The sequence below is a fragment of the Notamacropus eugenii genome, chromosome 1, assembly GCF_028372415.1.
Source record: "Notamacropus eugenii isolate mMacEug1 chromosome 1, mMacEug1.pri_v2, whole genome shotgun sequence".
NCBI lineage: Eukaryota > Metazoa > Chordata > Mammalia > Diprotodontia > Macropodidae > Notamacropus > Notamacropus eugenii.
Genome location: NC_092872.1, coordinates 367,230,341 through 367,257,642, shown reverse-complemented (window position 1 = coordinate 367,257,642; position 27,302 = coordinate 367,230,341). Strand labels below are relative to the sequence as shown.

At 46.5% G+C, this 27,302-nt stretch overlaps 1 protein-coding gene across 1 annotated transcript in view; it reads left to right on the top strand.

Moving 5' to 3' along the window:
• Positions 1-27,302, top strand: part of NRG2 (neuregulin 2) — a 244,802-nt gene that overhangs the window by 197,265 nt on the left and 20,235 nt on the right. The window contains 4 exon segments of the mRNA XM_072630493.1: positions 553-724; positions 7,095-7,213; positions 19,342-19,462; positions 26,975-27,051. Coding sequence (XP_072486594.1) covers positions 553-724; positions 7,095-7,213; positions 19,342-19,462; positions 26,975-27,051 — 489 coding nt within the window.

The window sequence follows — 27,302 nt, the reverse complement described above, 5'->3', positions numbered from 1 at the left end:
CTTTGCCTCATGACGTAATCATCAGATGATCATGAGGCAGAACCTCAGAGCTGCTCTAATTTGCCTCACTTAATATCTTTTAAAACTTCAGTTTGCTTTACTGTAAAATAGGGTTAATAATACCAGTGGTATCTACGTCACAGGGTTGTTGTGAGAAGCAAATGGGATGATGTATCTAAAGTGCTTTGTAAACCTTAAAGTGCTCATATAAATGTCAGCTAATATTATGACAATTGTTTATGCTCACACTCAGGTGTGAATGACTGATGGCTGATCCTTTCCTGAGAGCAGGTTTGGAAAAAAAAGAAGAGAATAGGAAAGATTTGGGTCATTGAAAGATTTGTTAAGATGCTCCAAGAAAAAGGGAAAGGGCAAAGGAAAAGAAGCCTGGGGGCACCTGAGATAAACTTTTCCAAAATAACAATTTGGCCAGCTATGGGCTAAGCTTCACCAGGCGCATGCGCACCCTGTTGCCTTCTGGGGAATCCCCATCTGCTACTTGCTACCCTCAGAGCTAGGACTGATGATTCCCTCTGTTTTGTGTTTTTTCAGCTGTCCCACCCAAGTTGAAGAAAATGAAGAGTCAGACAGTCCAGGTGGGAGAAAAGCAGTCCCTAAAATGTGAGGCAGCTGCCGGCAACCCCCAGCCTGCCTACCGTTGGTACAAGGATGGGAAGGAACTCAACAGGAGCAAGGATATCCGAATTAAGTATGGGAATGGCAAGTAAGTACCTGCTTTCCAAGACAATGGTGGCCTAGCCTGCACCCTCTGGGTGACCTCCGGGAAGCAGAGAGCTGGGAATCCCGATTCTGAAATTCCACCTGGCCTCAGAGGGACAGGAAACCTCTAGAAACAAGAGACAAAATTGACAGCCGGGGGTTGCGCTAAACCCTAAGGCTAGCTAGTGTCCATATCACCCCAGTGTCCATATCACTCAACCTCAGAGAGCCCTTTCCTGCTACTCTTTACTAACCCCCTCTGCTTGCCTTGCCTCTGGGGCTTTGAATATAGCCCCAGCCTGAAGAGCCAGCATGATCCTGAGTACCTAGTAAATGCTCAGGAAGTTTTTGTGATTCTCTGAAGGCAACTTTAAGTCATAAGTGAAGGAAGCTAGCTATATAGTATGATTTCTAGGGGCTGTGAAAGAGACCACCCTTCCCATCTCCTTGGGATCTTAACCACTGGTGCCTGAAATCCTCACCATTAGTCATTGCTTTAGATTGGGGTGTTATCCTCATAATGCTTCTGTTAAAAAGGACCTGGTGTCTCTGAGAGGTACTATATGTACCCATTAGAGATGGTTAGCTTATATTAGATTTCTGACTGTCACTTTGCAGACAACAAAGCCCCAAGGGAAAGGGACGTGATATGCAAGGATGCTAGGAGAAAGAGAGAAGTAGCAGATTTACCTTAGGGGAGGGGGAATCACATGATAAACCACCTATTTTACAGTTCTGCCTTATTGACAGCAATGCAGCCAACCTACCTTCCCTAGAAATGGCTGCATTTGGGTGTTTGCAGGGAGGGGGGGTTAGGAAAAGAGGATCTGGGAGTGCTGTCAGCTACTGTTCAGTGGTAATGGTGAGTCTCCCTATCTTCTCCCGTGGGAACAAGAGGCCCAGGGTTAATACTAGTTTTTCCTTTCTACTTTCTACTGAGCCCCTGGGTTCCCGTTCCATCCTTTTCCTGAAAGCTTGGCCTCTTGGTCATATCTATTTGAGTCTAGGCCTAAGGGAAATAACTTAGAGGCTTTTTGAGATCTTGAACCAATGTCTTCATGCTTCCATCCTGGGCAAGTGTGTATATGAGGGAGTCTCTGGGGAAAACCAGCTGCAGCATTGAGAGCCCATGAACAAGCCCCTTTCTGTCTTTGACTTCTACTAGAAAAGGTAACAACTCAGAATCTGCCTGTATCCATAGCAGCCGTTAAGTCAGTGAACCAAAGGAGCTGTCTAGGTCGGGGGTGGGGAGGGGGAAGGAGAATGAGGGTGCTATTAATGAAAAACTCCTTGCCACCAGCAAAATAAAAGTCCTCCTGGATTCTTCCTGTATCCCAGACTCATTTTTTTTATTCTGTTCAGTTGACTAGTACATGTTGCCACTTGGATAGCATTAACTCACCCAAGACCCCTTACAACTCCAGCCATTGTGTTCTCCCCCTGTACCTTCTCTGCCCTCTGCCAGTGCCTTCCTTGTCCCCTGCCCTTTATACTCACATAAAGTTAATGGTGGGCAGTACCATATCACTCCTTCCCTCCCTTCCACCACCACTAGGGACCTTCACAAAGCCAGTTCCCTCAAATCCCTCCCCACTTTCTATACCTAAATCCATACCTTCCCTTCAGAAAAAAACCTAGAGCCTAGGGAGACCATGAGGTTAATAATGCTGAGGGCACATTTCTGATGTTCCTGAGTTCTTCCCTTCCACCACCTCCTGTGATCAGTACCACTTGTAACAGCTAGGGGGTGACCAGACTGAATCATCTGCAAAAAATCCTGGACATGGGAGCCATGGACATAGGTCCTAATGAATGGGAAGCTAGTGGGTGGCATCATTAAAGGTAACTCTCCTGAATGATCTAAGATTGACCCACCTCCACCCCATTTTGGTAGGATTCCCAAAATGGAATTGAGGAAAGGAGGATTTCAGTTTGACCCTGTCTCTTTCCTTGACTGAGGTTTGGGGTGATGGTATTATTGTCTGGCTGACAACCCTCTGGGCAAAGCAGCTCTTTTCTCCTAGGTCTGAGATGCTTGAATTGGGAATCAGGCTCCTTCCCATTCACGTTTCTTCCTGAGACAGCTGCTGTCTTGCTGTGGTCCTTGATTTCTCCCTCTGTCAAGTTGCTCTCTAGAACTGAAGGGGGGTTCCCCTGCACTTTCTTTCCTGGGCACTCTGTAGTGTTAAGTGACTCCCTTAAACCACGCCATGATGTTGTCACTCAATTATCCCATAGTGAAGCTCCTCCCTCCACCCCTCCCTGTCCCAGCCCTGTTTGAAGGAGGGGTGAGGGGCCAACATAGTGATCAGGAAAATGTCTGTGTGTGGCTTATGCTCCCCATGGAGGGAGCCCAACTGCATCCTTGGGCCTGTAACACTGGGGAGCTCAGATGGCTCTGCCCCTATCTCTTGAGTCTCTAGAGCCCCCTTGGAGTCACGTTTTCACATATTTGTACATCCTACCCCTCCCTAACTTCCTAACTGACCTTATGGAGGAAGGGGCAAGTGTCTATTCCCTTCCATTCCAAGGAAGAATAGTAGAGACTTTCTGCCTCATTTGTCACATACTACATCTGTAGCAAATACTTTGTATGTTTCTGTTACTGTATCTCTCTCTCTCTTTCTCTCTCTCTGGTTATGCTGCTCTCTATTTTCTCCATCTGCAAGCCTGTGCTGCTGCATTTTTCTGTCACAGTCTGTCTTTCAGTCTTCTCTATAGTCTCTCCTTCCTTCTTTCCCAGGCACAGTTTTTTTAATCTCCACCTCCTCTCCCCCCAGCTCAGGATCCAGGTCCCTCCCCTGGAGAACTACATGTTCCATCATTAATGAGAAGCAGGCTAGGACAGGCCCTGCAGGCGGGCGGGCAGCTCAGAGAGGAAGTATGGATTGGAGGGGGTGGGTGGGGAAAGGTGGAGCATTCCTACCAGAGTCACTATATGGGAAGGGGGGTGCCAGGTCACACAGGGAAATAAAACCTGAGACACAGGGAACACAACATGTGAAGGTATAGCCTGAGCCACTGAGAGGAGAGGATGTTAAATTGGGGAAGGAGGAGAGTGCGGAAGACAGGACTCCAGCGTGATAGTCTAGAGGAAGAGCAGTTAGAAAACCAAGCTGCTGAGATGGTGGGAAGACAGGAGCCGTACTCCAAAACCTTCCCAGAGGGCCTCGCTCTCTCCTCTGCGTTCTGTTCTATGGAACTGAGACCAGACAGTGTGCCTCAGTTTTTCCCTCTGAGCCCTTCCCTTCTAGTGAAGAGCCAATTGGATGAGTCCTAATTATAAAATGCCTGATAATCTAAGCCTGCTGGAGTGGAAGTTCTTTATCCTTTGTCATTGCTGTTATAGATCCCTATCTGATGAAGCCTGTGAACCCCCTCTCTCTGAATAATGTTTTTAATAAAATACATAGAATTACAAAGGAAACCAAATATATTGAAATTCATTTGCAAAAAACTCCACTTTTTTTAAACAACTCATGGACCTCAGGATAAGAACCTCTGTCCTAGAGCTAACAGAAGTCTCCAAAGGGTATCATATATGCCTTCCCTACCTCAGAGCAGAATAATTTTAAAGTACCTATACTGTTGTTCCTGAAGATTTCTGTGGAAGGAGATTCCTTGATTGCATATTTGCCTCTTTCCCTTGTCACTAATAAGGTCATCTTTCTTTCTTTCTTTCTTTCTTTCTTTCTTTCTTTCTTTCTTTCTTTCTTTCTTTCTTTCTTTCTTTCTTTCTTTCTTTCTTTCTTTCTTTCTTTCTATCTATCTATCTATCTATCTATCTATCTATCTATCATTCCTCTAGTTGAAGCTTAGACCTCTGCCCCTTGCCCTGCCCTTATAAAGAACCATGATGGAGCTTAAAGGAAATTTGCCAGTTTGGGTTATAGATAAGGGCAGGAGGGAGCAAAAGCATTATTTTAGGCCCTGAAAGTTCAGGATTTTCATTGTCTGACTCTGCGACCCCCACATGTCTCCCTTTTTCTGGGGTTAGGTTTCAGGGAGGAGGTGACAAGGGAAGACTCCTGACAAAGGGGAATATAGTTTCTTATTAATTTGGAGCCAAGTAGGAGATGGAAGGATGGTCAAAGGGACCATAAAACTATTTTTAATGAAGGAAATCAGCTGTAATTGACAAGGAGAATGAGCCCCAAGGCTGTGGGCAGAAGCTGGGCCAAGGAGTTGAAAATGTGCTTTGGGGAAGGAGTAATTGCTGTGGCATCACTGGGGATATCTCTATAGTAACAGAAAGTGTTGACAAGACAACTGGAGGGAGCTGTCCCCCCAGGGTCCCAGGAAGAGGCTGGTCCCCAGAGGCTCCTGGACTCACTGAAAAGGGAGAAATTTCTCTGGGAAAGAAACAAGTGGTGCTTGTCAGTTTGATTTGTTTGATATGTTCCTTTCATCCCCATGCCAGTGCCCCTCTTCCTCCTATCCCACTGGGCTTCTAGCCCTACTTGTCTCCTGTTGTGTGTCCCCCCCAATCTACTTTTCTTCCCACCCCCATCCCTCACATACATCCCTCACGGCAATGGCTAGGGGTCCCTGGGCAAGGCATATTCTGGGAAGTTGGTAATTAGTTTTGCTATTCAATAATGAAGTGAAGAAGTCATGTTGTGTAAGATTTTCCTGCTCTGTCCTGTTTCTCCCAGGGCACAGGCCACTGTTGTATGCTTTCATCCAAAAGATTGGCCAGGCTGGGGTCAGGGGGTGGGAGCGTTCAACAGTTATTTTCTAGGTAGGGCCAAGGAGGTTCCCAGGGGTTGGGAATGTTAAAGGAATAAGGATATAAACATCCCAAAGGAAATGGAAATGAAAGGGATGGAGCAGAAAATATAGAAAAGGCAACTTAAAAGAAAAAAAAAGCATATATCTGCATCATCACTGTGGCCCACTTTGGTGTTGGCTAGGTAGAAGGATATTGGAGGCAAAGGATCAGAAACACAGGGAGATTTTCTTTATATTTTCATATCAATGAACAACATCTAATTAATAGAACAGCTACCCCCCCCCCACACACACACACACCCTCACCACTTCCCCCACACACACTCAGAATTTTGAGCTAGCCTTCTGGAGGCTATTTCCAGAGGCTAAAGAAATTCCAAAGAGAGGGGCAGGCTCCTAGGTTTCTGAGGCCAAGGGAGTGATTTGTCAGGGTAGGGTGACCCTGTGAAGCTGAAGTGTCCTTCCTCTGGTCAGATTTGGAGTCTCAAGCAGAGATCCCTGAGGGGAAGAAGGGTTTCTTTACTTCCCACCAAGATATAGCATCTAGTGCTCTCTGGCTTCCCTGGTGATAGACTTCACAAGGGACATACACTCACTAGCTTACCAATATGGAAAGGAAAAGAAGTGCAGAGTTTGCTAGGGAAAAAGACTTAGCCCAGGAGTCAGAAGACAGAGGCCCTAGGACCACCTCTGCCATTAAGTACCTGGGTGACTTTGGGTTAGACATTTATCCCCCTGGGCCTCAATTACTTCTTCATCTGTAAAATGGGGCTCATTATCCCTTACCCCTCCCTTCCTCAGAGGAATGAGGGAACATATGTAGGGGAAAAAATGTTCAACATGCTCATACAAATTCGTAGTGGTGGTGGTGATGGTGGTGGTGGTGATGATATTTGAATCCAAACCTACCTGATCAGAAAGGCTGGGAGCTGGATGAATGAGGAACAATACTCTAGGTTTGGTGTTATCAACTCAGCAGCTCTGAAAACTATCATCAAAGTAGCTGCTCTCCGAGGTGCTGGGGAGCACCTGGTCCCATCTTAACCTCATGAACCCTCAAAGTTCATGAGAATCTATTTCACCACACTACTCTGCCTCTCAGAGTGCTACCTCCAACACTTGCAGAAAGTGCCCCCCTCCCCAAGCTAGGATCTCAGTGGGGTTCACATTCATTTCTTCTGGAACAGGTCACAGCAACTGATAAGCAGTGCCAGCTGTTTTTTCTTCTAAGTGAACTTTTCTTCATTTTTCTGACTGAATCCTTTCTTCTCCATTCCCTCTTGAGTTGACCTTGCCCCTACCCCTCTGGTGCTTATGAACAACAGACTCCGAGAGCAGAAGGAGAGGTGTTTGGTGTGGGGGTGGAGAGGGGATTTAATCTAATTCTGGGGCCCCAGCCTAGAAAGCATTTGTAGGTTCCCTCACCAGGTTAGGATCTCTTAAGTCAAGGGCCTCCACCCTCCAAAACAGTAGCATCTCTCTATCCCTTACAGCCATATTCAACTCATAGGCTGCACACCTCCCTCCTCTTCCATTGCTGGAAGATAGGCTGTCTGGGGGCAGTCAGGGGAAGAACAATTCACCTTCAATCAAAACTTCTTTCCTTTCTCCCCACCCCTCCACCCTCTGCCTCCCCCAAACAGAAGAAACTCCAGGCTGCAGTTCAATAAGGTGAAGGTGGAAGACGCTGGGGAGTATGTCTGTGAGGCAGAAAACATTCTCGGAAAGGACACAGCCAAAGGCAAACTGAATGTGAACAGCGGTATGTCTCTGGGAGAGTCAGGGAGGTGGGGGCTGGGCTGGGAGGACTCGGGGGGCTTCCAGTCACTGTGCACTGCTGGGGAGCCTCCTGGCACATGATTCATCTTGCTCTCCGGTTCGCACTCCCTCTCCCTATCAAACACAACAATCTCGGCAGATTAAGAGAAATGCAGTTAAAGCATAAATGTTTAGCTTTGTTATCTAGAGCTGGCAAAGCTGCCGGCTCACATTTTAAAATACCCTGAAAACTAAATATTTTGAAATCTATAGGTGGGGGAGGGATATTTTTAGAAGGCAATTATGGGTGGCTCGACTGCCAGGAGCCGGAGCTGGGGGAATCAGGGCTGGGCCCCCTGAACTGGAGTGTGAGCTGATTTTTCTACCCCTGTGTTTGTTTTATCGCTTACGAGGGGAGCAGTCTTCTGACAGGAGGCCTCCTACATTCTCCTCTCAGAGGACTGAAGGAGGCAAGCCAGAGTGGGAATAGTGGGATTGGGAGGACAGTCCCATGGTGCCCACATTTGTATGTTAACTCTGGTCTCTTGGGCATTGAAGCATTAAAGGGTAGAAGAGTCCAAGAATCTCTGTCTTCATTCGATGTCCCACTGCATATACCACTTCTTGTGTCTTCTTTGGAGAGGATCTCTCCACCCATTCACATCCTAGTACTTCTTCCAAGCACAACTCAAGCTCTGTGTCCTTCCTGAAGCCTTCTCTCTCCTCTTTACACCATCCTCTAGGCAGAATACCCAGCTCTTTCCCTCTTCTCTGAACACTTATGTTCTGAACAACATTACGTAGCTCTCCTTTTCTGACCTCTGTCCCAAGTCCCCTGTTTCCAGCTCCCTGTTGGACATCTCCACTTGAATGTACTTATACTTCCAACTCAACATGTCCAAAACAGAATTTATCATCATCCTGCCCAAGTGAGCTCCATGTCCTGACTTCCCTTTCTTTTCTTATTCTCCCAGTCATCCAGGCTGGAAATCTTGACATCAACTTTGACTCTACCTTGTCTCTTGTGAATTATTTATATGTCCCCAGATCCCATGAATTCTTTTTTTTAAAACCCGCCTTTTCCCCTCCTTTCCATTCCCGCTGCAATCATGCTTATCTTCCTATACTTTGTGATAGCTTCTTAACTTGTTTCCCTACCACTAATGTTTCCTCTCTTTAACTTCCTGCTCATCCCCCTCATCAGTGGCTCCTCATTGCCTATAGGATAAAGGAAGAACTCCTCAGCCTGGCATTCATGCCCTCTCAATTTTACATTAGCCTGATCTTATCTCCACCTTCACCCCTCACTGCAATGGATCTGTGTCCCAATCTAACTGCTCTTCTTGACCGTGCCCCAAACATGCCTTGCACTTTCCCACATTTAGGAGTCTTTATTGATCCGTGCCCCCCCCCCCCAAATGCCCTCCCTGATCCTCTTTGCCTATTTCAAACTTCATAGGTCTTAAACCCTATTTCTCTCTTGAAGCCTTCTCTGCCTATATCAGCCCACACTGATCACTCATTTCCCTGAATTTTTACAGAACCTTGCCTTTTGGGCAGTTAATCACCGGCTGACATCTTTGATATTGTCTTGTTGTGTTGTTACTTAGCTAAGCAAATGTGTCCAGTCTCCTCATCTAGACTGTGAGCTCCCTAGAGGCAAGGACTCTGTTTCTTCTCCTGTTTCCTCTTACTACCACCCTACCTCTTGGATATACAGTAAATATCTGTGATCCTGAGGGTAATTCACTGAGAGAATCTCAACTCTGAGGGCTCATGAAATATATCACCCACTCTGGGAAGGAAGAAAGGAAGGAAGGAAAGAAGAAAGGGAGGGAGAAAAAGGAAGGGAGGGAGGGAGGAGAGAAAATGAAAAGAGGAAGGGAGGAAGGAAAGAAGCAAGAAAGGAAGGGAGGCAGAGAAAAAGGAAGGAAGACAGGGAGGGAGGAAAAGGAAGGGAGGGAGAAAGGAAGGAAGGAGGGAAGAAGAAAGAAAAGAAGGAAAGAAGAAGGAGGAAGGAAGGAAGCAAGAAAGGGAGGGAGGCAGGGAAGAAGGAAGGAAGGCAGGCTGGCTTTATCAAGTACTGCTTTGCCAGGCACTGTGCTAAGCATTTTACAAATTTCATTTGAGCCTCACAACAAACCTATGAGGTAGGTGCAATTATTAGCCTCATTTTACAGTTGAGGAAACTGAACGTTTAATAAATGCTTGTTAAATTGAATTACTTGGTTCTAAGCTCTCTGGATCTTTGTACTTATTTTGTAGTTGAGGAAACTGAAACTGAGAGATGCTAAGTGACTTGCCCAGGATCAGTCAACTCAAGTTTCTGAGGCCACATTTGAACTCAGATCTCCTCAACTCCAATTCCACTACTCTGTCCTCTTTGCCACCTAGCTGACTTTTGGGGGGAGGCGGTGAGGCGGGTATCACTCTATCCTCTTTGCCACCTAGCTGACTCTTGGGGGGGGGCTGAGGTGGGTATCACTGGTCACTAATAGCCCCAGGTTGGCCACAGTAACTGTGGAGACCATCAGGATCTAATTCCCACTCGCTCTTAAACCCTTTATAGGTCTGTATTCAGCAGCCTAGCCCTAGGTATTACCTCTAGTCATAGTGAATTGACCTTCTGTCCCAACGGGCTACCAGGGGCTTATGCCGGTCTGTATTTTGGACTCATAGAATGAGACAGGAGAAGATCCCTTGTCAGCTGGTGAGGCTCCCCAGGCTCTCTCACCTTCCTATTTTTTTCCATATCTACAGGCCTCCACCTCCAGTAAGCTCAAAAGGATCCAATGTGCTTGGGCCCCAAGTGACATAATTACTGAAGCCCATGTGGCAGAACAAAGGCCAGGGCTAGGAACACAGGACTCATGTATTCCAAGGAGCCCTCCTTGTCCCTTGACAGCTACCCAGCATGGTTAAGTGAAGAAGGCTGGGAATGAAAAGACATGGGTTCTAGTCCTAGCTCAAGCTGTGTGGCATTGAGCAAGTTTCATCCCAGTTCTGGGGCTCAGTTCTGCCAGTGCCCTTCTTGACTCAGATGTGCAGCAGTAAGAGGTAAACTCCTCAAAAATAAGAGTTCTTTCAGTCTTGAACTCTGTATCTCCAGCACCCAGCACTCAGTGCCTAGCACACAGTAAGCATCTAATAAATGCTTGCTAAATTGAACTACTAGCTTCTAAGTCCTCAGGCTCCTTGGCCCAGCCTCCCTTCCTGGCCCAACCAGGGATGGAAGCTGTGCTCCCATCTGTTGAGGGGCCAAAGGAAAAGCCTCCTGGCTCAACCCTTTGCCTGGGCATAGATGCATCAGGAACCTTGTTTACCCATGGAACCTGGGAGACCTGCAGGAACAGGAGCTGAGAGGGAGAGGGGGGAGGGGGCGGGCTGGGCTTAGTGCCTTCTGACTCATCTCCAACCACTCAACTCCACCCCGAGTGGGATTTGGCCTGACCCCATCACACTGGGAAGGGAAGGGGGAGTTGTAGGGAGAATCGTGGGGTCAATTCCTCCTCTGCCTTAGGGCTGGGGGCCAGGGAGTGGCCTGACAGGGGCTACAGCAGGGCAGGCCCATTCACCAGGCCGCTGGCATTGCTGTTCAGTTTGTGATGTAATCTCTAGTTTTTGTTTATAAATTTGGAGGGCTTGTTCTGCCCTCTTTGCACATCATTGCTGATGCACTTCGCCCCGCCCCTCCCCCCCCCCAAAATCAGAGCATTCTCTTCCTTCAGACATAGTCTTTGTAGCCCTTACCAGAATCTGAACAAATCTGGAGGAAGGCTGTTCTCTTATAGCAAAGCAGCTGGTTTGGGCCGGCTCTACCTAGTCTTAAGTTCTAGAAATCCGATGCTTCGATCCCAGGTGAAGGAGGATCTGGGAATGGCTCATGCTAGAATCTCAGAATTAGGCCAGATTCTATCCTGGGGAAGCAGCCATGCATTCATTCCCCATTTTCCCTCTACCATCGGGGCCTTTGCTGTTGATCATTGCTTCTCCCTCTTTCATGTTCTATCTTTCACGATCTACCCTTTTTTCTATTACCTTCCAACATGTATTGATCTACCCTGTCCTTAAAAAAAAAATCCTTCACTTGATAAGAAGTAACTGTGATATAATAGGCAGAGAGCCAGCCTTGAAATTCAGATCCTGCTTTTGATAACATTCTGGTTGTATGACCCTGAGCAAGTCACTGAATATCTCAGCTCACTAAGACTTCAAGTTACAAAGCAGATGATCGTCTGCATGAGTGGAAAGATTTTCCTCACCAGGAATTCCCTACATCAATGAAATCACATAGGTTCAAAATTCCAAAAGTAAAAGTAATTTAAAAAGCAAAAATAAGATAAAATAAATCCAAAAATAAGCAAAAAACCAAAAACCTTTCATTTGATTTTGCCTTCCTGGTGAGCTATTTCTTATCTCCTTTCCTTTTCAACTCCTTCATTATTAGAGAGGCAGCTAGGTGGAGCAATAGATAGTACTCCAGGCCTAAAGTAAGTGAGTTCAAATCCAGCCTCTGGCACTTAGTACTTTTCTGTCCCTCGATGTAAGAGCACTTACCCCTCCATTTCTTCAACTGTAAAATAGAGATTATAATAGCACCTACCTCTCAAGGTTATGGTGAGGATCCAATGAGATAATGTTTGTAAACTGCTTAGTACAGTCCTGGCACACAATAGGCATGATATAAATGCTTGTTTCCTTTTCTCTCACACTACTCACTCACTTTTCAGTCCTCTATGAGCCATCTTCTGACTCCCAACAATCTGCTAAAATTCCTCTCTCAAAGGTTACCTGTAGTTTCTTAATTGCTAAATCTAATGAACTTTTCCCAATTTTCACCCTCCCTGACCTTTCTATGGTTGTTGACACTGCTAACCAACCACTCCCTGCTTTTGGACACTGGGCTTCCCCAGTAGTGTTCTACCTGTCTGATCACTCCTTCTCAAGCACCTTTGTTAGCTCATCATTCGCTTCCCACCCCCAGAGCATGATAGGTCTGGACCAGGCTCTCTTCTCTGCTCTCTACACTCCCTTCCTAGGTAACTTTATTTGTTCCCATTGATTCAACCCTGATCTGTATGCAAACAACTTTCAAATACACACACACACACACACACACACACACACACACACACACACACAGCCATAACATTTCTTAAACTCTAGTCCTACATACCCAAATGCCTACAGAAAATTATTATTATACAATTATCAAGTGCTTAATATATCCTAGGCAGCTAAGTGCTGGAGATATAAAGAAAGGTAAAAACAGCCCCTGATTCCAAGGAGCTCACAGTATAGTGAGGAAGTCAACATGTAAAAACCGTATACAAAGAAGTTATCTACTATGGGATAAATTGGCATGATATCAGAAGAAAGGCGCTAGTTTCAAGGGGGGCTTCCTTGCAGAAGGTGGGATTTTATCTGATACTTGAAGGAAACCACGTGGTGATGAGAAAGGAGACAGTGCCAGCCATAGGGGAAAGCCGATGAAAACACCCAGCGCAGGGGGATGATTTGGGGTGTTCAGCCAGAGCAGGGAGGCCACTGTCACTGGATTGCAAAGTACATGGATGGGGGTTAAATGTAAGAGAACTGGAAAGGTAGGAAGGGGCCAGGTTGTAAAGGGCTTTCAACGCCAAGCAGAGGATTTTCTGTTTAATCCTGGAGGTATTAGGAAGCTGCTGGAGTTTGACATCTCCACCCGGAAGTTCTGTCAGCACCTCTGGCTCAATGTATATAAAACCCAACTAATCTTCCCCACCAAACCTTCCCTTCCTCCAGGAGTTTCCTTCTCTTTGTGGAATGCATCACTATCTTCAGTCCCCTGGTTTGTAACCTTGGAGACAGCTAACATTCCTCTTTCTGCTTCATCCTCATATCCAGTCAGTTGCCAAATCTTGTCTTTTCAACCTCCATAATATCTCTTCCCTTCTCTCTATTCTTACTTCTGCTTCCGTTGGTCTCCAACACCATAATTGCCTCCTAACTTGTCTCCCTGCCACCATTCTATCCCTTCCTCAGTCCATCCTTTGCCCAGCTGACAAAATACTATGTATCCTAGAGTCTCAGGGTCTAAACCTCTCACTCCCCAGCTCAAAAACTTTAAGTGGCTCCCTATTACCAGGAGGATGAAATAAAAGTTCCTTAGATTGAAATTTAAGGGTCTCCTTTGTTTCTTCAACCTACTTTTCCTTAAATCCAATTCACTTGCATGTCATGGCATCACCTTCCTGATGGCATGATCCTCTTGAAGAACATAGGTCAAACAGCAGCATGTGATCCCCTGCTTCAGTGGTTCACAGGAGCTGTCTGCCATGTCTAAAAGACCATCCCTCCTCTACCATGTCTCTCTTCTTTCTATGAAGACTTCTTTAATCCCTGACCTTCCATCCTCAGTTCTTAGTGTAATCTCCTTTCTCAAATATTTCTAGAACTCTTTGTCTCCTTCAGTCCTGGCTGTATTCATGTTAGCTCTTGGAAGGCAAAGACTGTTCATTTTATCCTCAATGCCTTGCACGTAGTAGGTCCACAATATTCACTTAATATAATTGCATTATAGCAAGCCTGTAATGTGGAGTGAAGGGCAGAAGAAAAACATACCTGAATCTCTGTGACCAAAGAGAATCTAGGGAACTCATCTAGCCTGCCTGTGGGTGGAACAGATTTTTTTCTTTTGTAAATCCAGAGTTCATTTTAATGTGTCCTTAATCACCCAGTAGAGCTAGAATAAAGAGTCATCTTGTTTCAATGTTTACCACAGGCAGGGTCTGTCATGCCAAAAATATGGCCCTATTGTAGCAATCCGGGTTCCTTAGCCTAATGTCTAGCCAGCAGCATCTATTTTCCCAAAGGGGATAACTTTTCCCTCTCTGCTTCCAAGGGAAATCAGGTCAGGTCAACATCCCTTTAATGGTGTCCACTGTTTCTTCATGCTGAGTTTATCTAACCTATGAAGATTTCCCCAGAGAAAGGAGACTGTTGTTGGTTCAAGGTCTGCAAGGATCTGGATCATCTGGATTCCAGATCATTTGTCATCCTTACTTTCCCCAAAGGCCCCAGATTTCTTGAGCAGATAGATTAGGCCCTTGGGCCTTAGTTTGCTAAGAACTAGTGTAGACATACCATTCAGGTGGATCTAGGTGCTAGAGAAGGCTGAGCAAAACCCTACTGAATTGGACTCTGGGACTGGCCCAGAATTACATGTTCTGTCTTTCCTGGGGGAAACCACCATTTGAGTAAAAGCCAAGACTCAATGTGGGCCTGAATCACCTTCATGCTCATATTCTCTATGTCTGTGTTTGTAGCTGGGCCTTTCCCAAGGCCCTCTAATTCTCTGTGGTCTAAGACCTCTGTCTCTTACCTAGATACCTCTTTTCAGCTGAATCCCCACGCCTTCCCTCCTTACTTCAACCGGTGAGGTCAGCAGTGACTCTGAAGTCTCCACTCAGATGATGTGCTCCTGTAGGGTGGAAAAAGGATAGATGTGCCTGGAAATAGTAAGCAGGCCTTGTTGTATGCTCAGGTTTCCAGGACCATGACAGACTTATGATCCTAGAATCAAAGCTAGAAGGGAACTCAGAGTTCATTGAATCTAACTCTCTCATTTTAAAAAAAAATTATTTTCAGTTCCAAATTCTCTCCCTCCCTCCAGCCCTCCCCTCACCCATTGACAAGCCAACCCCCTCCTTTGATAGATGAGGACACTGAGCACTGAGGCCAATAGAGGTTAAGTGACTTGCCCAGGGTCACAATTAGTAAGTGTCTGAGGTTGGATTTGAACTCTAGCACTTAGCACAGTTGTCTGGCACAAAACAGGTACTTAATAGATGTTTATTGCCTATTGACTATATGTTGAACTCAGATCTTCACAACTGACTCTACTCAATCTGTTCTTGGCAAGTTTAACTTTTACCTCCTACAAGAGCAGACACCACCCTGAATGCTTTTGTGTTGTAGCAGACTCCCTTCTCTGGTTGCTTCACTTGTAGACTTTCAGAGCAGAACCCCAGGGCTAGCAGGGAACCATAACAGACCCCTGGGATGCTGGGAGGGGAGAGCAGGTTCTGCAGTTGATCTGACTAACTAAAGAGGTGTGTCAGAGATACTTCCCCAGATCTATTACTAGGAAATTGGGTGTGGGTATGGGTGGAAGAGGAGGGAAGGAGGTGGTATTTGTTTGTGGTTTGCATATCATTTGCATATATCAACCTAGATTATTGCCACTAAGATGTTTCAAGTGACATTTGGCTCACAGCTGTAACACTGGATAAGGATTTTGGGAAATCTGGGCTCAACTGCCCTATTTTTTACCTCTGTTGTACAAGTTGCTTTGACTCTCTAGAACTGAGTTTCCCCAACTGTAAGGTAAAGAAATTGGACTAGAAAATCTCTAGAGTCTCTTTTGTAACATTCTATGAGCCTAGAAAAAAGCAGCATGAAAGAACATTGCATTTGGAGTCAAGCTTTTTTGTTGTTGACTAGTTATGTCCGACTCCCCGTGACTGCATTTGGGGTTTTCTTGGCAAAGATACTGGAGTGGTTTGTCATTTCCTTCTCCAGTTCATTTTACAGATGAGCAAACAGAGGTAAACAGTGACTTGCCCAGGGTCACACAGCTAGTGTGTGTCTGAGGCTAGATTTGAACTCATGTGGATGAGTCTTCCAGACTCCAGGCTTTATCCACTTCACCACCTAGCTGCCCCACTTAGAGTCAAGTTCTGGGTTCAAATCTTCATTTTGCTACTTACTCCATGTCTGTGTTTGAAATCATCTGATCTCAGTTTCATCATCTATAAAATGAGAAGACTGAATGAGACAAAATTTTAGGTCCCTTCCCTCTCTACGTTTATGATCTCTGATTCTTAGGTGGACATTTCTAAATATTTCTTTTTCTCTGTCTTTGCATCACCACCCCCTGGCACTCACTGACTTAGATTCTCTTGACCAGAGCCTAGCAGGGCAAAGGGCTCCTTCAGACTGATGTGCCCAGGCAGGTTTCTGATGCATGAATTTGGCCTGAGAAGTATTGCAGGGTGCCAGGGATGGGGTGAAGAAATCCCTAGATCTCAGTTGGCAACTAGAAACATATTCAGGTTTGGGGTCCTCTGTGGTGCAGAGGGAGAGGTTCAAAAGCTGGAGAGTGACATGCCGAGTTTTATCCATGAGATTGTTATACATATACAGACTGAAGGGTATGTATATACTCCCAGGCCCACTCGGTCCATCCATCTCCCCAAATGTCTAAACACTAAGGAACCAAGGACTGCATCCTGTGGGGAAATCTAGCACTCCCCCCTCCAAGTGATTGAAAGTGGCCAAGCCAAGGTAGAGTTGAGCCGTAGGGATCAGGGACCATCAGACTATTGCTTTAAGCCCGCAGAGCACCTGAGAGCTGGACAGGAAAGGAGCTGATTGTCCTCTCTGAGTTTAATCCTTGTCAATTCTTTTACTGTTTGCAATGATGAGAATGTGTGTATGGGGGGGAGGGGCAGACAGAGAAGGAAAGAGGAAAGCGAGAGAGATCAAGGGGAGGAAGAGACTGGGGAGGGAGGAGGAGAAAGGGGGAGAGGGAGGGAGAAAGAGAAAGGGAAGGAAGAAGGGAGAGAGAAAGAGAGAAGGAGGGGGAGAGAGGGAAAGGGAAGGAAGAAGGGAGAGAGAAAGAGAAAGGAGAGGAGAGGGAGAGAAAAAGAGAGAGAGGAGAGAGAGACTGAGATTCTTAGCTGCATGTTGTTAACTTTCTGGATGCCCCCTGACCTCGGTCTCAAGCATCTAGGGACATTGCTTTAGTTTGGAAGGCTATTCCTCTACATCCTTCTGGACAAAGATGCATTAAAAACCAAATTTTCCCCTCAGCCTGTTTTCATATCACAGCTGGCTCCTTCTCCCTCCCCTTTGAGTTCCTGTCTCTGCTCTGGGCCTCCCTGGAGCCTCATGATTTATAACTAAGGCTGGTGTAGGCCTATATCAAATAATGCTGGAGGGCCAAGGAAGATTGGACCAGGGGAGAGGGAGAATGTGCCGAGGATAAAAACTCCTTAGAAGAAGAGGTGCTGATAAGAAAGTAGTTTCTTTTATGGGTAAACCATCTCTGTTTGGGGAGAGAGGGGGATGTTCCTAAGCATCTCCCCACACTTTTCTGAAGAAATTGGTTCGAGCAAGTAGACTGCTATTCCCAGGCTTTGGGCATGTTGATGGAGTGAGTTGAGTTCCTGGACATCGGGCTTCTCCTAGAATCCCCACCCCTATCATCTACTAAGCTCCTCTTCCCCTGCTGACCCTGGCCCCCTTTGATTGGAATGAGACTTGTTTTTAGATGTCCATCTTGTGTATCCTGAGATGACCTTGTTTTACTCTGTATGACTCTACCTGCGAAGCTCACCTGAGCACTCCCTGGGAACCAGAGCCTTGAAGAGCTGGACCTTAGAGGGAATGTTTTCATTCCAAAGGGTTTTTCCGCATGTGTTTCCTTTAAGACCCCTTGGGGAAGCTTTTCATAGAATTGAGTGAAGGTCTGGGCGAGACAACTGGAGAAAAAATAGTCACACTTGCCCCAAGGACCACCAGCTTCCCCAGATGGGAACACAAAGCTCTATGTATGGGAGAAGGACCAGGTTGGGGGGAGAATGGGAGGAGGATGAGATACAAGATTCTCTTGCAGGTAATCTGAGAACCTCCTCCCCTCCATCAAAATCGAAGCATATACAGTTTATGTATTTGGGGCCCACTCTTTGGGAGTGGTGAAGAGCAAAGATGTTTTCAGTTGGGAAAGCTGGTTGGATATCAGAATTGCTGGTTTTGCCCAGTTAGCAGGAGGCAGAGGCACACTGGAGAGCACACTGAGTTTGGAGTCAGAGGGCCTGAGGTTGATTTCTGATTCTGCCACTGACTTCTGGTGTGACCTTGGACAGGTCCATTAACTTCTCTGGGATGCAGTTTTCTACTGTTTAAAATGAGCGGGTTGGACTAGATGAAGATGATAATTATAAAGGATCAATAATAATGGGGCAGCAAAATGGTCAGGTGAATAGAGCGCTGGGCCTGGAGTCAGGAAGACTCATCTTTGTGAATGCAAATCCAGCTTCAGGTACTTACTAATTATGTGACCCTGGGCAAGTCACTTAATCTTGTTTGCCTCAGTTTTCTCATTTGTAAAATGAGCTGGAGAAGAAAATGACAAACTACTTCAATATCTCTGCCAAGAAAATCCCAGCTGGGGTCACAAATAGTCAGACATGACTGAAATGACTGAACAGAAGCAGTGATAAATATAATGATGATAATAGCTAGAATTTATATAGCACTTTAAGGTTTGCAAAATGCTTTATGTGGATTATCTTTGATCTTTATACCAACCCTGGAAGGTAGGGGCTATCATTATCTCTATTCTGCAGATGAAGAAAACTGAGGCAAACATTAAGGTATTAAGTGACTAGCCCAGGATCACACAACTACTAAGTGTCTGAGACAAGATTTGAACTCAGATCTTCCTGACTCCAAAGCCAGTGCTGTATCTACTATGCCACCCAGCTGCCTGGAGATGACCTCTAAGGCCCTTTCAAGCCCTAAATCTATGCTCCTGTAACAAAGGGAAGGTGTATCATCAAGTAAAGAGGTGATTGAGAATCAGTGGGCTATATAATGACTCAAGAACTGGTCTTGGAGTTAGGAAGGCCTGGGTTTGAGTCCTTCCTTTACCATATACTGGTTGTGTGAACCCTGGATAAGTCACTTACCTCTGTCTGCCTCAGTTTCCTCAACTGTAACATGGGGTGGGGGGGAAGGAGAATGGAAGGATCTTTTTATTATCAGTTCCATTTTCTCTCCCTCCCTCTAGCTTCTCTACCTATTGAGAAGCCAGCCCCCTTATTAGACTAGGAAACTGAGGCAGACAGAGATTAAGTGACCTGCCCAGAATGGCATAGCAGCACCACCCCTCCAGCTCAGGGTTGTTGTGAATATCTACTGAGATATTTGTAAAGCCCTTAGCACGGTGCCTAGCACATAATAGGTGCATAGTAAGTGCTTTTTTTCCTCATTCTTTCCCTACCACTAGCTGACTCCTGAGTTGATGCATTCTGAGGGGGAGCTACAGTAACCATGTGTCATTCTCTATATTTCTCATCTTTCCAGTGGCCACCACCCTGTCGTCATGGTCCGGGCATGCTCGAAAATGCAATGAGACCGCCAAGTCGTACTGCGTCAATGGTGGCGTCTGCTACTACATTGAGGGCATCAATCAACTGTCCTGCAAGTAAGTGAGCAGTGGTGCTGGGGCACTGAGGGGGGAGTAGGGGGAGGGGAAGGGAGGCCAGGAGCTTGTATAGTGGGTATTGAAGGGAGGGTCTCCAAAAGTGGTGCTGGGCAAGCCCTGAGGGCTTTTTTACCCTCCCTGCTGAGGGTCAGCTCAAAGCAGTTGTTGGTATGTCCATGGTGGGGATTCAGAGGTAGGTTGGATTCATCCCTTGGTCCCTTTGCACCCAGCCAAAGATTCCTCCTGGAAGCTTGGGGAGATGTGTGTGTCACATGTGGGTCTCAGGGCTCCCGGAGTCCCTGTTTCCCTTTCCTTCCCTCCCTCCCCAAATCCTTCTTCCACTGGTTTCTATTCAGTAGAGTATTCCTGTAGGGCTACTCCCAGTTCCCGATGTGGGCAGTATCTTTCTCTATATAGCTCTCCTTCTCTTTCTGTCTTTATCTCAGCATCTCTGTTGCCATTTGCTCTTGCTGAGTCTGATAAGCCCTAGGGTGTCTCGCTCCCTAGAGGTGAAGAGAGTGATTAGCAGAGAAGTAAAGGAGCAGGAAGCATTCCAGGAGCCAGAATCTGCATCTCCTGGTAGCTTCCGTGCTTGAGGATGGGTCCCTCACTCTGTATTCACTACAAAGGGAAGGGAGGGGAGGGAGGGAGAGTGGCCTAATAATCATAGTGCCACTTGACCCTTATTGATACCCCCCCCAACCCCCGACCCAGTCTGAATATTGTGGGATGGGACAAAAGGACCAAGGGCCAGTAGAGTCAACCTCCCACCAGTACATGAGTCATGTTGGAAACTGACCTGGATATTTCCTGAGAGAAGGGTCTACATTTTGCATGAGAAAATAGGGATGTTGAGAAAGAAGCAAAGGAAAAGGTCTTTAGTCCCTGACCTGAGCCTTTACCCTCCCTAGCCTTGTCCTCAACTGACTTTCCCGGCTAATGTCCTCTTTTCTGGACTGTCAACACTAGCCCCAGCGCAGAGGGTGTCTCTCAAACACTGATCTCCAAGGAGCTCATAGCACACAAGTCAGCCCAGAGTTGTATTGGGAAGTCACTGAGGCCCAGAAACAGGGAGGACTTTTACTTTTTGGTAGGTAGTGTGTCAGTCAATACATCAAGGGAAGCTCTTGGCTGAGAAGCTAGTCTTCCAGCATTTTATTTAGTAGATTTGCCTGCTGACGTCTTGGTTAAGGCTCCAGGCTGTATACCTCAGAGAGTGAGAGAGGCCTGAGTTTTGGAGTAATGGAGAGCACATTTAGTCCTAGCCTTAGGTACCTAGTGAGGGATCCAAATTTGTCGTTGGGGAAGTCTTAATACATTTGAAACATCTGGACAGGGTCATCAAGAGTGTGGTAAGAACAAGAGAATATGGGACATGATTTAAATTCATGCCGCCAAGGCCTCTCGCTGGAAGATTAAGGTTGTGTCTTTGCTTCCCCTATCCCAACCTTAGCTCCCACACTTAGATCTAAATTGAACTCTACTCTCCAAGAACAAGTGGTCGCCATTCAAGAAAAAAGATATTTTTCCTGGGGTGGAGCCTGGCAGGGCAAGTACACAAGAAGGCACATTATTAAGGTACCCCTTCTGTCTCCATGTGTTAAGTTTTGTCCCATCTTCACACTGCGTCCATACATCCTGGTAGAGAGGCAGCTAGGTGGCACAGCGGATAGAGGTCTGAGCCTGGAGTCAACAAGACTCGAGTTCCAATTCAGCCTCAGATACTTACTATCTCTGTGACCCTGGGCAAGTCACTTAATCTCTGTTGGCCTCAGTTTCCTCAGCTGCAAAATGGGGATGATAATAGTGCACCTACCTCCCAGGGTTGTGGGAGGATCAAGTGAAATATTTGTAAAGTGCTTAATACAGTACCTAGCACATAGTAGGCACTATAAATGCTAGCTATCATCAATGTTATTATTATTACCCAGCTGCTAGAACATGGATGATCTGACAAGCAACTACTCAGGGAGGTCCTTGACCTGCTGGAGATGTGCACTGTGGAGCAACCTCTCAGACCAGAGGCCCTTGGGACCAGTGCCCTCCACTTGTTCTCTGGAGTAAATTTGGATCTCCCAGGGTTTTGAATGTAAGGCCCATTCTGATACCTCTTCCCTTTCCCATTTCACTTAACCAGTTTATGGTCAGAAGAAAACATAGTGGGCTGAGCTTAGGAACCCATGGTCCCAGCCTGCCTGATTCTAGAACAGAGAATTCCCTGGTTACAGTATTCTCTGGAATATTCTTTTCCACCAGAAACAGAAAGACAACTTACGGGGAGGGACCAAAACCTCCTGTCCCAAGATTATCAGGACATCATGGAAGGGAGAAATCCAGAAGAAGGTGGAGAGCAGTGGAACCAACTCTGATCTCAGACTATGGCATAAAAGAAGAGTAGGCAAGGGGTTGGATAGGGAAGTTGAACTCTGGAAGATGGCTTGGGGGAAAGAAGCTTGACTTCTTCACCTGAACCAGATTTGAGAGGCTCTCTGGAGCATTTGCCAACTCCCCTGAAGGTCATGACACAACTGGCTGACTGAGACTTGCCTTGAAATATCAATGACCAAGAAATCTGTTATCTTCTGACTAGGCTTAGGCAGAGAGAACAGTTCCAAGTCCTGAACCTAGGCTCCACCTCTTTTCCTCCCTCCAAGTCAGAAGATATAAGGTAATGGTGCCAGTAGTGACAGGATGCTTTGGAGGAACAGGAAGGCTTCCTGGCTAAAAATATTCAAGTTTGTGCCATACTCTGAGCTCTTTGGAGTGAATGTGATAGAGACACCCACCAGGATGCTTAGCCTATGCTCTGGGGGCCAAGAAACTTAGCACTAGGACACTATTGAAAGGATAAAACATCTGCATAAAGAGAGTGGGTAAAAAGCAATCCCATACCTCTAATGCTTTGTCCTTGTGACATTTAAACTCATAAGCTAGAAGGGATCTGGAAAAGGCAGAGGAATCAAACCCTTGCCCTTTAGACAAGTGAAGCCATCTAGGGCAGGTGAATAGTCTCTCTCACTTTCCCCGGGGGGAAGATGAGTCCCTTTGAATTTGTTTGTAGGTTGAAATGGCCAAAGCTGTGGGAAAGAGTTGGTCCAAGGAGTGAAGGTCATGGAGTCAATAGGGATTCTAACACTAAGGTCACATTCCCTAAAGTGTTGAGGCTAAGACAGAGAGGGTTGGTGAGCAGGCTTCTTCTCCTTACCCCAGGTCAGCATTCCTCTCCCTACCCTCACCCCCAGGGCATGGGCAGTGATTCAGATACCAGACTTGGGGGAATTAAGGTTCATTCTATTGAATCTCAAGACCTCAGCTCCCTCTACCCCATGCCACCTTATAGATAAAGGCTAGCTCGTGTCCTCCTCACCGTCCACTCAGCCCCACCAGGCTGCATGATTGGGAATAAGCAGATTTCTCAGATGCCTCCTAGCCTAGTCCAGCCCCATGGGCCATTCGCCACATCCAGCCAGGCTGGCTCCCTCTCTGCCCTAGCCCTGGCCTGCCCTAGCTGGGGGTGGGGAGCATGGGCTGCTCACATGGATGGAAGGAATCCATCTTTAGGACTGTGTTGTTCATAGAGTCAGTCCTCTGGGTGGAGGAATGAGGAGGTCACACTGCTCTACTTGGGGGCTGGGGTGGAGATGGCCACAGGGCAGAGCCCAGAGACCATTGTGGGGGTGGAAGTGGGAGGAGGGCTGTCTGGGCGGGAAGGATGAGCAGCTCTGGGGTGACTGATGGCACCTGGATATAACTTAGATTGAAGAATTCAGGAAACCGAACTCACGTCTTGCCGTTTGTGCTGTTTGTTTCCTTTTGTTTTTTGCATTTTGCTCAGCTTGGATAACGAAACTAGACAGGTCATTTTCATTTGTGTTGATATGGCAGTCAGGTTTCCATCCTGGTTCTCCTAACTGAGTTTTAGATTCGTTCTGAGCATGATGGGGAACTTTGGAGTGCACATAGGCTCCACCCCACCAGTTTTTATAGAATTTAGAACCTGACCCACATTCCACCCCCCAAAAAAAAGTCTGATGGAAAGAAACATTGTCATTGGCATTGAATTTTGCTTTAAAAATCCAGTTAGGGAAATTTGCAAATGTGGGTTCAGACAAGTTCCTTGTGTCCCTTTTGCATTAGATGAGGGTCTCTGCACTTGCTCTTGCTGCTTTCTCCTCTTCTCTCCGTGTTTTGTTTTTGTAGAGCACAGTTGGTGCATGCATCTCGGGGACTGGTTCAGGGGATGATGACAGAACAAGGCTCTTTTCTTAGCCCTGTGCGCATACTAGCGGCATGTCCCCACCACTACCATTGGCTCATTCCTGCCTTTTCCCATAGCTTGTGTTTGTTCTTCCTACCCTCCCTCCCAACCCTAGTACTCCCCCACTGTGTTATCCTTATCTGCCTGCTCAGCTGCCATGGATCATCTCCCCCCAAAATACATCCTCCTCTTCACCCATCCCCTCATTTCTGACTTCCCATTCATCATGCCTGTAGTGTGGGCCCTCATTAATCCATCCTTCCACTCTATCCCCCTCTCCCCAAGGGGAGAGCGGCACATGTGGCATTATCCCCAGGCTACCAAAAGGAGAAACTGAGGCACGGGGAGGTGGTGGGGAGGAAGGGTTTGGAGCCAGCTCATGGTGGGATCAGAACTCAGGTCCTCCATTTCCTCGCTCCACTAAACCCCAGTAAATAAAATAGCAATCTCTCTGTCACTACAGATTTGCAGCACCTGGGACCTCCCTAAGTAATCCCCATCACACACACCCCATTCCCCAACCAGGTAGACCAGATGACATCCCACTTCAGTGAACTGATCTTTACATCCTTAGAATTGATGCCCTTGGGAGGAAGGAGGTGGATGCTATGATCTGCTGCTGTACTATATGATACTCTATGGCCCCCACAGTTGGAAGTTGAAATCCATGTTTGAATAGCAATTGCATAAGAATTGCCTCCCCCTCCCCAACCTAGAGCTTATTTCTTCTTATTATCTATATTATTATTATGGGACTGGCATGCCCTGGTCTTGGTGTAGGTAAAAGTTAGGCCACAGACATATTACCACCACCACTCCACTACTTCCTCCCCAGGATCCTAATAAAATACTCCAATTTTTCATTTGAGATCTGGCGAACATTTAGATGCTGTTGTTGGTATAGATTGTCCAAGGAAAACAACAGATGATAATGCCCCATGTCTGAAGCCAGATCAGAGCCAGTGTCCTAGAAGCTACTTTCTCTCTTCCCTGTTTTCATGTTAGGATCATTTGAAGTCACTGGGGATATTTAGTCTCAAGAAGAAAGACTTAGTTGAGGCATGATAGCTATCTTCAGGTATTTAAAAGGGCATTATGTAGAAGAGGGAGGCTATTTGACTCCAGAGGGCAGAACTAGGTAAGATCAATTGGCAACATTTCCTTATAAAAAGGCTGATCTGAGTTCAATGTGTGGAAGGCTAGAACAGCCTCAGGAGGGGTTCGAGCAGGGGCCTGATTAATGATCACTCTTCAGATGGGTCACAGGAGTCATGTTTCAGGTAGAAGTTGTGCAAGAAAACCTCCAAAGCCTCTTGGCAACTTCCACATTCTGTGATATGACCGTAGATACCAGGTCAGATCTTCCTACCTCAAAATTCCTGTACCCTTCCCATGACCATGAGAAATCCATGAATCTCACTCTAAGGTGGTAAGGAGAATATCCCCATCACTGAATAGCTCCTCAGCCAATTCCTGGGGCAGAGGAGGGGATTGTGGAATTGGGGCCAATTCCAAAGTGTTTTGAGTCCTCAGGTTTGGTAGAATTGGAGATTCCAATACAAAGAGTAGTAATTGATCCCGTATATCCTGACTGGATTCACTCATCTGTTGCCCCTGCCCATGAGGGTAGGGCTAACAGCAAGTGTTGGAATACCTGAGCAGTTGACATCCTCAAGGAACCCAAGCAGTCGCTTTTCCAGCCTAGTTGCCTCCACTGATTCTTCTTCACTGCCCTGGAGGGAGACCCCGTCTTTTTAGCTGGGCTGGATTCAAGGCTTTCTATTGGATCTGAAATAGCCTTAAGGGCCAGGGTCTCCCATGGCATCATGGGCCATCTCCAGCCATCCTGATGAATATCAGGCTACTGGACCTAGATGGCTCAGGAGGAGAAAGTGAGGCTGGTGACCTTGCACAGCCCTCCCTCACTCAAATCAAAGTCAACTGCAAGTCATATCATCATCTTGATATCATGGTCCTCTTTGAGAATGAAGGACAAACACAAAGGACCAGATAATTGGATAGTGATTAGTAAATGCCAAAGCATTAGAACATCCTCAGTGTAACTTACCCTGTCTGTCACAAAATCAAAGGTATACTCACCCCTCAAAAGCTTTTTTGTTTGAAACTAGACATTTTCCAGGCCCTCTGGCTAATGTTGGACTAATAGCCTGTTACTATTAACATAAACACAAACTAAAACATGAAGACTGTAATCCTATGGGGCTCAGGTCTCAGGGCAAAGTTGGGTGGCTGATCCAAAATGAAAGGGTATAAGACCAACCTTAGTTGGGGGAAAGTACAGCTAGAACTCCCAGCATGCTCCCAGACTTTCTGGAGGGTCAAAGGATAGGAATCAGAGGAATGTGACCATCCCTTTAAAACCTGCAAGGATGGAGACTCCTGCCAGAGGAGTAGGAAGCAGCAGCCAGAGAGCAGAAAAGAATATTATGGAGACAGGGTGGTAATGGAGGAGTCAGAAGGGAGCCATTGGGGTACTACGAGAAAAGTGAGCTGGAACGGAGGAAGGCAAGGTTATAGGTAAGTGAGGAAAGCAAAGGCAGGGTTTCCAAGGAGGTTAGCAGGTCAGGGGTTTGCCCAATCCTTCCAGTGACCCTCTATCCTTGCAGGACTAAGGCAAGCCCATTCCCATTCCCCATTGGCCAACCAGCTCTCCAGGGTTAGTGACAGATTACAAAGAGAACACCTCAAGGAAGCACAAGGTCTGTATTTGGGCTGTCCAACTGAGGCTAGTTTTTCATCAGCTCTCCCACTTCCCTTCTTCCAGAGTCAACTTTTCCTGTAGTAAGTGGCTCTGGAAATTTCTCTTAGAAGCTGTTCTGGGTATCCCCAATCTCAGAACAGTTTTATAAGGAGAGAGGTGAAACAGGAGGCAAAGGAATGCTGTCCCCACACTTTTGGCCTTTCCTGAGGTTTCTGCCCCTGATATACCCACCTTGTTCATGAATGTCACCAAGCCAGTCTCCCTACCCACCCCCTGCCCCTAGATCCCCCAGGAAAGTTTCAGTTATCTCCCTAGGAAAACACAGAGGCCTCTGTTAGCAGGATGGAAAATGAAATTTCAAACACCTCCCAGATCTCCCTTCCTCCCCCTTCCCCGGCCCCCTTTGCTGCAGGTGTGACACCGAGTGCCTAACTTGGTTTTTCTCATTCATCACTATGCACTTTGATTTCTAACCTTAGCCTCGTGGATGATTCCGGTTTGTTCTGTGATTTGTCCCCTTTTCCTTCTCCAGATGTCCAAATGGATTCTTCGGACAGAGATGTTTGGAGAAACTGCCTTTGCGATTGTACATGCCAGATCCTAAGCAAAGTATGTTTGAAGACACAAACAGAAGCCCCCCCTCCCTTAGAAAGCTCCCGGGTGCAGCTCCACCCTCCCCCACCCCGCCTCCACGTAGGGCACTAGGACCAGGGGTGTTGGTTGTTATGATCTTTGGCTGTTTTATTTTTTTGTTGGTTTTTTGGTTTGTTTCTGTTTCTGTTTTTTGCCTTGTTTTTGTTTTTCATTTTTGGCCTAATTCTTGGGTTGAAAGTTCAGGGTTGCAGGTAAGGGGATAGAGT